At 44.8% G+C, this 11,504-nt stretch overlaps 1 protein-coding gene across 1 annotated transcript; it reads right to left on the bottom strand.

Annotated features, from left to right (window-relative positions):
- Positions 1 to 10,283: 10,283 nt before the first annotated feature.
- CLDN14 (claudin 14) lies at positions 10,284 to 10,994 on the bottom strand. Its single transcript, XM_069946203.1, has one exon. It carries the CDS (start codon positions 10,992 to 10,994, stop codon positions 10,284 to 10,286), a length of 711 nt encoding a protein of 236 aa, XP_069802304.1.
- Positions 10,995 to 11,504: the final 510 nt, after the last annotated feature.

The raw sequence follows: 11,504 nt of genomic DNA, 5'->3' as shown, positions 1-11,504 counted from the left end.
GTTGCAGCAGGCCGTGTGTGTGTGTGTGCCCTATGGTTGCAGCAGGCCGTGTGTGTGTGCCCTATGGTTGCAGCAGGCCGTGTGTGTGTGCCCTATGGTTGCAGCAGGCTGTGTGTGTGTGTGTGTGTGTGTGTGCCCTATGGTTGCAGCAGGCCGTGTGTGTGTGCCCTATGGTTGCAGCAGGCCGTGTGTGTGTGCCCTATGGTTGCAGCAGGCTGTGTGTGTGTGTGCCCTATGGTTGCAGCAGGCCGTGTGTGTGCCCTATGGTTGCAGCAGGCCGTGTGTGTGCCCTATGGTTGCAGCAGGCCGTGTGTGTGTGTGCCCTATGGTTGCAGCAGGCTGTGTGTGTGTGTGTGTGTGTGCCCTATGGTTGCAGCAGGCCGTGTGTGTGTGCCCTATGGTTGCAGCAGGCCGTGTGTGTGTGCCCTATGGTTGCAGCAGGCTGTGTGTGTGTGTGTGTGTGTGTGCCCTATGGTTGCAGCAGGCCGTGTGTGTGTGTGTGTGTGTGCCCTATGGTTGCAGCAGGCCGTGTGTGTGTGTGTGTGCCCTATGGTTGCAGCAGGCCGTGTGTGTGTGTGTGTGTGTGTGTGCCCTATGGTTGCAGCAGGCCGTGTGTGTGTGTGTGTGTGCCCTATGGTTGCAGCAGGCCGTGTGTGTGTGTGTGCCCTATGGTTGCAGCAGGCCGTGTGTGTGTGTGTGCCCTATGGTTGCAGCAGGCCGTGTGTGTGTGTGCCCTATGGTTGCAGCAGGCCGTGTGTGTGTGTGTGCCCTATGGTTGCAGCAGGCCGTGTGTGTGTGTGTGCCCTATGGCTGTAGCAGGCTGTGTGTGTGTGTGTGTGTGCGCGCGCTCGCTATGGCTGCAGCAGGCTGTGTGTGTGTGTGTGTGTGTGTGTGTGTGTGTGCGCGCGCGCTATGGCTGCAGCAGGCTGTGTGTGTGTGTGTGCGCGCGCGCGCTATGGCTGCAGCAGGCTGTGTGTGTGTGTGTGCGCGCGCGCTATGGCTGCAGCAGGCTGTGTGTGTGTGTGCGCGCTCGCGCGCTATGGCTGCAGCAGGCTGTGTCAGTGTGTGTGTGTGTGTATGAGAGAGAGTGTGTATGCTATGGCTGCAGCAGGCTGTGTGTGTTTATGCTATGGCTGCAGCAGGCTGTGTGTAAGAGAGAGAGGCAGAAATTAAAGGGGTATTCTGGGCAACAGTGTGGGACAGGGGGTGGTGGGTTCATAATAAAGAAGTCATATTTACTTCTCCCCGTAACCCCCCCCCCAAACACACACACAGTGCAACGTGCAATGCGCTCCCAATCCTGTGATGTCATGGCCCCACTCAGAAATGCCTGTTCAGCCAATCGGTGAGTGAGGCTGGGCACAGCTGTAGTCACTGACTGGCTGAGCGGGTAGTTCCTGTGGGGCTGCAATGTTTCAGGAGTGCAGACACTGACAGAGAACTGATAGATGTGGGCCTATGTGTGACCCCTCTATATCATTAGACTGGCTGCATCCACTGCACGCTCACACACACACACACACACACACACACCCCGAGGAGAAGCTTCTTTATATCTTTCCTTATTCCCTCAGAAGTCGCCCCAGGATCATGTAGGACATTAGGAAGAAGCTGCTGAGCCAGTGTGATAAATAAATTTATGAAGGAGCAGGTGACGGAGTCAGTCCTGATAAAATTCAGGAGTCAGAGCTGCGACTTACAGACTCTCCTTTATCGTTGAAACCACCTAATTTTGTGTAGCCCCCATTTCCCCCAACGACCCAACTTTAGCCAACATCTCAGGATGTTCTATGGTATCGGCGCCAAGAAGCTGAAACGGCATTAGTTCCTGTAGATCCTGTAAGGTGTGAGGTGTGAACTCCATGGATGGGACTTGTTTCTCCAGCACATCCCACAGATGATCGATCAGATTGAGATCTGACATCTGGAGGCTGAGTTACCACTTTGATCTCTTTATGCTGTTCCTTATTGTCTGCAGCCATTATTGCTGTCATTAGGGGTCCCGTTGCCATGATGGGGGCCACTTGGTGTGTACCATGGTTAGGTAGGTGGTACATGTCACAGTAACATCTACATGATGCCAGGACACAAGGTCCCCAGTGTAGTGCATCCCAGTGCTATCTCTTCCCCAGGTAAGTGTCACACACAGTTTAGTGGTATTATATAAGCACTGTAAGTACAGATGCTTGGCATTGTTTCGTTTCCTTTAATTTTGCTACTTTTTATTTACTGTAACTTTTCCTCCTGGTAAAAACAAGTGCCTTGCCTGCCATACCATACAATAGCCACAGACCTTGATCCAGCACCGTATGTATAAATGAAAAATGACAAATTATTCCCATATCGAAACATATGTTTCAGATTTTTTCGTCACTTCTATGTTTTAAATTACTTTACACATACCAATTATTGGAACGAGGACTTGGCTTGTGTTTTCACGTCAGGAGAGTCATCCGTTGTGGATCCTTTCTGTTGAAAAATGGAAGGTGCGATTTTCACACCTTTCTTTGGGAGCCTTGTTTCTTCTCTGTCTGTCCCGTCCCCCGCCAAGAGCCCTCTGGCCTATGAAGCTTCACTATTAGGATGAACTAAGATTGTTACAGCAGCAAGGACAGAGTGTGAGACCAGGAGAGATTTACTACTGAGGTGTTACGTCTACCTGAGGAAGAGCCAGGTCTTAGTACGTAACTCCTAGGCCCAACTTCCCAGCTCTGGATCTCTGGAGGGCTCTTGCGCTTGTTTGAGTTGGCCGGTGGGCCAAGGCTCAACAGATGGTAGATTCAGGTTTATAAGGGTATTAACTTTACCCTCGGCCTAATGTAGTGCTGAGTTTCATGAGAATAGCACCATATTCACTTCTCCGTGCATGATATTTTCTTTGAGAGCGGAGAAAGTAGCCAGACACAGGAGGCGGCTAATACCAAAGTCAGGGCTCGAATGTAAAAGTTTAAGAGGAAACGTTAAATGGGAGCAATGGGCTGGAAACGGTGATCATATAATAATTAGTCAGCTGGAAAAGTTTATCATTTCACATAAAGTTCCATTTGATTTTTGTCGCCACTTAATACTCTCTGGGTCCTGTGGGCATATCAGCTGTCGCTGCTGACAATTAGCCATGTATAGGCCTTTCTCCCTGGGCAGGTCATTGTTGGTTTTGTTGTTTGCTTTATTGCCGCAGGGTTGCAGTGACACCATTTTATGTATTGTCAGCTCTCAGGCAGGACGTAAATCAGAATTTAACATTCATGCTTGGCTGTAACATGTGGTGCTGGGAGCATTCACAAGGCTGGAAGTCCCCAATGGGGGCAGTACACAGTCAACATGAGACAAGTAAGGAAAGATCATGTAATGTCTATGAGGGGTTTACAGAGAAAGCCTATCTAAAAGAAATTATAAATAAGTGCGGGAGACAATGACCATAAAATATCTATAGTTGCAAGAACACACAAAAATGCAACAGCTCACCGCAATGGCAAGATACAGACCCACTACAGACATGAAAATAGTTAAAAGCAGCCCCCCCCCCCTCAAACTGCAAAAAAAACTTCCACAAAAATAATGATGCAATAATGGTGTAAACTACCCCACCACATTATGGTGGCCTCATTCACAGGGCAGTCCTACACTGTACTACGGCCTCTCCATGGCATGAAATACGCCTATGCTCTGGGCATGCAGGATCTGTCTTATACCGGCACAAGTAAAATATCTATGTAAATAACTTATAATACAGGAGGCATTATAGGGATATCTATTTTAATTTATTGTTCACTGTTATCAGCCATTACAGGGTGCAGAGAGGTCAAACATCTCTCCATGTAATAGGGGATGTACGGACGACAACTGATTGAAGCAAATGGGCGCATGAACAGTCTAGCAATTGTTTGTGCAGCCCTGGCCATGCAATTACTAAGCTATATTATAGGCTCTGTTAATGAGTACCGATCCACAAGATCAGTGCTCATTCATTAAAGGGGTAGTCCAGCCAGGCCCCCTTTTTTCCAGAATGCCCAGGGAAAGGGGTAAATAAAAAAATAACATTCACTTACCTCCCTCACTGCTGCCTGCATTTTGCTGCTTCTGGCCCCAGTGTGCGGCCACTCCCTGGTATTCAAACAGGACTTGAGGTGCGACATGGCAGGACCACTCAGCCATTCACTGGCTGTAGAGGTGCCCCACCTCTGCCACTACATAGCCAAGAAAACCTACCACGTCACTCCTCAAGTCCCGTCTCAATTCCAGGAAGCGCCCACATATCAGCAAAATGCGGGCGTAAGCCGTAGCACAAGAGCCAGGGTGTTGTTGTTTTTTTTCACCCACCCCTTCCCTGGGCCCTCTGAAAAAGGGGGCCTGACTGGACTACCTCCTTTAAGCAGCTTGGGTTGTCTAATTGTGGTGTCCCATGATGGGTTATACCCTTCACAAAAGCCTGTACATTTTTGTGTGTCGGTGGTGATGAAGTAGTGTTAAAGTTTCGCCACAAGATGCCGCTGTTGTAAGTGTATATGCTTAGTTGATGCACAGCTGCAGAACTGTAAGGGTTATTGTTTATTGGTATGTCCCATGGATCTGTAGACCAATGAGTGTGTTCTCTTCTTCTGTCCTATCACTTCTCCGTTTACTACCTCTGTATGCACTCTTCACCCCTTCACAGCACACCTTACAGGGGCTGTAGGTAGGAAGTCATGTGGGTAAAGGTAGTGTGGATGTCTTTTGGTCACTAGACTCTGTAGGGACAAGATGCAGTTAATCGTTTCTCCTCAAGTTACTCCACTCGACCAGTAGGTGGGTGCCCCCTGTAGGTAGATAGGTACTTCCAGTATGCAAGTAGGTCCCCAAAATAGATAGGTAGACAGGTCCCCCCAGCAGGCAGAAGGGTACCCTCATTATGTAGATAACTGCATACAGTTAAAAAAAACTTAATGCCGCTAACTCAGTATTCTGGAGAAAATAAGCTGGATGTCCATGTTCTTGCACCCACCATCAGTTGTACCCCCTCTAAGACAGGTAGGTGGTAAGTCCCCAGGTGGGTGTCTACTTCACCTAATGCCCGGGCTGTTTTCTCTTGGGCTGCAGTACTGTATTCTGTTACACTGAAAATATGACACAGATATTTTAAGGCTTTAAAAATAAAAAATAAAAAAAACCTGTTTGCTTATTTTCTTGTATCACAGTATTTGGGAAGTAAAATTTGCATGTTCCATTTTTTTTTTTATTATGCGCCTAACTGTGCCGTCCTATCAGATAAATTGTTACGCAAAAATTAAAACTTGCACGGAATTTTTGCCTACCTCCTTTCCTCCTGTTTAAGTTTTTTGCACTTAATAAATTTCACACAAAAATAAGCCTGCGATAAAAAAAAAAAATATTTTTTAATGGAGTGGTGTCAAACGTTATACAGATTTGCAAATGACTTCTATTAAAAATTCTCCAGTCTTCTTTGGGCTGCAGATGTGGCACCTTCCTTCCGGGAGTCCCCTTTACCTATGGTGAGCGTGAGGGGTGAAAACTTTTCCTCTCAAGATGTGTTTATTTAGACTCAAGAATGTCCCACTTCAGGCTGTACAAATCACTGTTCCAAATGCTGACTTTGCTGCATGGATGTCAGCGGGTATTGGGTGGTATAGTAGATGAGAATGGTCTATGGCCTTTTAATAATATAATGTCTGTTTACTGTACCCTGGTGCGACCGATTAAAGTACTTGCAGTGATGGCACCTGCTCTTCTCACTAAATAAGAAATGGGACCTCCTATCTACCCTTTACTACTACAGTGGTTCTAAAGTACAGAAGGGCATATTTGAGGCCTATAACCACAATATGGCTTTGGGGGCTAAAATGATCCTGGTGCCTTGGTTAGGTTTAAAAAAATTAAAAGGAGGGTTGGGAGGAAGAAAGGAGAGGCGTCGCAGGCCTGGGGCACAAACACTTTAGGCCATGCCAGTATGACACAGCTGTAAATTAAAAGGTAACTTTTTTACCCTAACCAAGACACCAGGCATATTTTAAAAGACACGACCGGGAAGGACTCTCATCAAACAGGCGATACCAGCAGTTTGGGGGTGGATGGATTGGTGGATACAGTATCACTTTAAGACAACGTTTACCGCTGATCAATGGGACTTCATCTATGCACTCCCCTCCAGAGTGTCTACATGTGTGAATCACCTTGAAGCTTCCTGCAAGTTATTGTACGATTGGTACTATACTCCATACAGGGTTACTTGTGGTTTACCCTCAATCATCCCCAATCTGTTGGGAGGTGTGGGATACATAGAGGCATTTTATTACACATATGGTGGACTTGAGATTGAGTTATTTAGGCTGTATTCCCACCGTCCGTGTTTCATGAGGAATGCCTGTAACGGAGTCTCCCCCGCCCGGATGTGATAAGATGCTGAGAGCGGGGGAACTGTACTCATATGCGCCGTGTTGTAATGACAGCACCTTGCGCCGCTGATTCATTACAGCACGGTGCATATGAGTACAGTTCCCCCGCTCTCAGCATCTTATCACATCCGGGCGGGGGAGACTCAGTTACAGGCATTCCTCGCGGAACACGGACGGTGGGAATACAGCCTAAATAACTCAATCTCAAGTCCACCATATGTGTAATAAAATGCCTATATGTATCCCACACCTCCAACAGATTGGGGATGATTGAGGGTAAACCACAAGTAACCCCACAATAACATTTCACATGCTTACCTCAGCCTACTTGGCAATAGCCAGGCATTGGAAATCTGTGAAGAATTCTGCTGATTTATTATAATTTTACTTGTGCTCCAATGTTTCCTTTGAGGATGGGTCCTGTCTGGACAGTTGTTTTGGCTTTCTTTCCCCTCCCCCTTTTTCTTCCCTATTGAATTTCCCATCTAGAATTAATTAGGATCATTCAGTCTACTCTCATTTATTTGGATTGACCTTTATTAACCTATAGGTGCATTAACCATTTATGTAAGGATGGATCTGAACTCTATACATTGTTTTGCCATTTGCACTTGCTGTAACTCTGGCTCCCAGCTGCTGTATGTCCTGTAGCAAGTAGTGCTTTCTGCTGCCACCGCTGTCCAGGAACTGTCCAGAGCAGTATCAAATCCCCATAGAAAACCTCTCCTGCTCTGGACAGTTCCTGACATGGAGAGCGGTGGCAGCAGAGAGCACTGTGTCAGAATGGACACCACTTCCTGCAGGACATACAGCAGCGGATAAATGGTGGAAAGTTGAGATTTTTTAAATACAAGTAATTGACCAATTTGTTTAACTTTCTGACCTTGACACCAGTCACCTCTGGTGTACCCCTTTAATGGTAACTCTATAAGTAAATGACTATTAGTATGTAGACAGGTCCCCCCAGTAGGCAGAAAGGTGCCAACAGTAGGTTGATAGCTCTATCATAGCTTTCAACTCTCTGCATGCCCTAAGAGTGTGCTTGTATTTAAAAACAGTGCTTCTCACCAGTGTTCTAGGACATATGCCCAGGATCTTCGGGTGCTAGCACCAGCTATCAAGTGGTGAGTCTCCAGGTGGACGCCTACATTACCAACCTAACATCCCAGCCTTGTTTGACATACAGCAGCTGACAAGTACTGGAAGATTTTTTTTTTTTTTTACAGATGTAATTTACAAATCTGCATAACTTTCTGACACCAGTTGATTTAAAAAATATTTTTTTCATCTGGAGTACTCCTTTAATGATATGTCTAATGTGTATAAGGCAAATTTTACTAACTATAGCTTTATAAATACTATAAAATGGCGTCTTCTGGGGTTTCCCCCTGGATTAGATATGTATTAACTAATCTGAAATCATTAATGGCTGAGCCTGCATAAGTGGATTGCCCTATTACTGCGACCTAATGGAGCATGCAGGTGATATATATTACAATGAAGTAAAGGTTATCACAAATACTCCGTGAGAAAAAGACCTGTGGTACTGTATACATTTAAAGAAACACATGGTGTATATAGCTTTTACAATAGCAGCAGTGTAACCAGGACTGAATGTAAAATACTAAATGGGGAATATATATACAGTAATATATAGTAGTACCTTGGTTTAAGAGTAACTTGGTTTAAGAGCTCACAGTTTTTCAAAATTGTGACTTGGTTTAAGAGCATTGCTTTGGTTTAAGATCTCCCTGGACTGGGTGGGAGGGTGAGTGGGGGAGAGGTATGGCCTGCATAGTGGGGTCTACAGCCCTGTACTCTGACCCAGGAAGTTTTCCTCACCTTCCAAATCATAGCAGATCCACTTCAGGCTGGGGCTTACATCAGGGGACAGGACTGTGGAGGTAATCTCTTCATAGCTGTAACCCCTCTCTCCCTGGACAGAGAGTGCTGCATGTATGTGCCCACATCTGTCCTGCTCATTCCTTCATGCTCCCCGCAGTCTCTGTCCGCCCTTGTGTTTCCCATCCTCTCCATTACTGTACAGTAACTTATATCACATATTCTGCTGTTTCTGAATGTTTCATTTGTTTTACATGTTATTAAGAAAAATAAATAATTATTTTTGAGGTGTGGAACCAACTGTCTGCATTTCTATGATTTCTTATGGGAAAATTTCCTTTGGTATAAGAGTGGATTTGAATTACAAGCACAGTCCTAGAACGAATTATGCTCGTAACCCAAGGCACCACTGTGTGTGTGTGTGTGTGTGTGTGTATGTATATATATATATATATATATATATATAATGTAGGTAGGTCGATAGATATTCATTAATCTGATCAGTCCTTTGTTAGGATGCTTCCACTAGAGGAAACCGCTGAGCAGTCAGCAGGGCTCATGTGTTATATGGAGACCTGTCATTCAGGAAAGCAATGGGGACTGAAATCACAAACTTCAATGATGTGATCCGCTCACATGTAGCTAGGACATATCAGGTGACAGAACTAGATGATCTGGCAGATGAGGATCCTGGACAAGGGGGATCCTACTGGTAAATCTTAAATGATGCAATGAGGAATTATAGATCATGTGTTTCATGGCTTCTCAGAGGAGTTGTAATATCAGGGTTCTTTAAAGCAATTTAGATAAACGTTTGCAGCTGGTGTCATAGCATAGGTATTACTAAAAGTGAACCGCCATGGGTACAAGTCAAAGGCATGTTTTCCTGGGTCAAGAAAAATAGTTGTCTACCTATAGCAGATCATACAACTCATATTGTGTAGATGTCTAGTAGCAGGTACTAAGAGCCAAGACTCCTACCGAGTGAATATCTACAGGGATAACAACCAGAATGTTGGTGTTTTGAAAAAGCTAGAGTTAGTAATTAAGTAGACTGTACAAACCATACGAAGGCCATGACTGTTAATTTCCTCCCAGACTGCTGAAGTTACACTGAATGTATAGCTTTTAGGGTGACTTGAGATGCTGTAAATGGCACATAGATAGACATAAGGGATGAGCACAACTCCAGCATGCTTGGGTTGGTCCAAACATGAATGCTCTACATCTGATTACTGGTGGCTGGAGTTGGATGCAGCCCTAAGGCTGCCTGGAAAATATGGATACAGCCTATCCAGCGTGCTCGAGGTTCACTCATCTCTAATAGATAACCATACGTGTTCATGGCAGGGGTGGTAAAATTCTTTTCATTGATAGATACACAAAGATTTATAGACTCGGAAGCCTATTAAACGTTTGGCTTGTCCATAAAATAACACGTTACAGGTGTTGCATAACAATTGCATAACGGGAGCAACAGTTTTACAGTAGCATCTGTCAATCTTCCTGAAGTCCCACCCACATTCATTGTCAGGAATGCAGAGTAAAGGTTCAGGACCCCAATACAAAACTTTGTCACCATGTCACTTTTAGCACAGATCCCCTCACGCTTAGAAGGACTTCTAGGCCTCAGCTACTGGTTGCAACTGCAATTTTTGCAATCCACAGTTACATCCCTAATTATGGTGAACCCAAAAAAACAAATACTTAGCAAGTTACTGAGATGTGCATGTATAAGATCACATAGCACTGATACAGCATCACTAAATGTTACTCTACTGCCAGAACAACACACACACAAAAATTGACGGTTTCAATTTTTTTTATTTTTTGTTCTGGAAAATTTGAGAATGTCCACCGGACTTACTACTTATGGAGAGCAGCAGGATGTATCCACGTGCACTCTGCGCTTAATAAATTATTATAAAATGTGACACAATGTTACATATTTACAAGTCCATCTACTTCTAGGTTGTACCAAATATACAGTAAACATTGTATGGATATAAATAAAGTTCTAGAACAGAGATGGATAAAGTGATTCTTCTCCAGTCAGACAAAGTCTCCAATCTGGTAGCCATGGCGCGATGCAGAAGACCAGGTAGGCGTATGACCACTTTTATGGACCGGTGTTGGCCTGCTCATTGGAACCCTCCTTATGTTGTTTGACGGGTGCATGTAGGGAACTTGATCAATGTTCTTCTGACATGCCGTAAAGAGAAGAATAATTCCGCCAATAATGGTCAGGCCTCCTGAGATAAAGCCAACATAGAGAGCCTGGCCGATTTCAAACTTCATCCCGTAAGGGAGTGCTGGGTTATAAAAGTCTTGGACAACATCATTGGTCGACCATGCTACCGGAATAAGACATGTAAGACCAGAGAAGAGAAAGGTGACTCCACCAAGAATTACAATCATCTTCTTTGATGAAGACCCTTTGGCACATTGGGTGCAGTTCATGCCAAACACAGAGACAACACATGCCAGGATGGAAAGGACACAGGATGTCACCATCATACCTCGTGCAATCTGGAGATCACGGGGAAGTGCCAGCTGGGATTGGTGGAGTTGGCATTGGTAAATTCCAGTGGTGTGCCATACACATTCCATCCACAAGCCCTTCATGTATGCCACTGCCGTGATAATATTGGTGCCAACGTGAGCAGTTCTCCACCAGTGAGGGAGTACAGTGGCAATAATGGTTCCAATAAAACCAATAAGGGCTATAAAGAAGCCCAGTAACTGCAATGCCATGCCTGCCATTGTCTTGTATTGGATTTAGTAACTCCCACACCCAACGAGACTTGGTCAGATGTGTCTAAGGTCTCACAACTCTGCCTGTACTAATAGCTCAAGACGGACTCAAAGAAGTTAAACATTGTATGAATCATTAGTTTATGTGACCAATGAGGGCAAGACTAAAAAACATCTAGCCTGAATATTAGCATTTTAACTGTGTGCTTGTAGGTTTTCCTCTCTAGAAAATCATATACTGTGTATAGTGGTAGAGCAGAAGACAGGCGATTAAAGTGATTGTTTAGAACTGTACCAGCGTGTAGACATTTGTACATAAATGTTGTTCAGCATGTCTCCACGTAAAAACATAAAAATTTAAAGAACGCCTACAGCAATAGCAATTTCAGTGTGGGAAAAGAGGTACTGTGCTAACATATTTCAGATCTAAAAAGATACTTAGTCATCATTGAGGCAAGTATGGGAAATGGGAATTTACATAGGCATCTGGATATTAGGGACTGGTCTGATCCTCTCATA

The sequence above is a fragment of the Dendropsophus ebraccatus genome, chromosome 11 (assembly GCF_027789765.1).
Source record: "Dendropsophus ebraccatus isolate aDenEbr1 chromosome 11, aDenEbr1.pat, whole genome shotgun sequence".
Classification (NCBI taxonomy): domain Eukaryota; kingdom Metazoa; phylum Chordata; class Amphibia; order Anura; family Hylidae; genus Dendropsophus; species Dendropsophus ebraccatus.
Note: the sequence above shows the minus strand (reverse complement) of the source record. Positions and strands in the feature narration are given on the sequence as shown.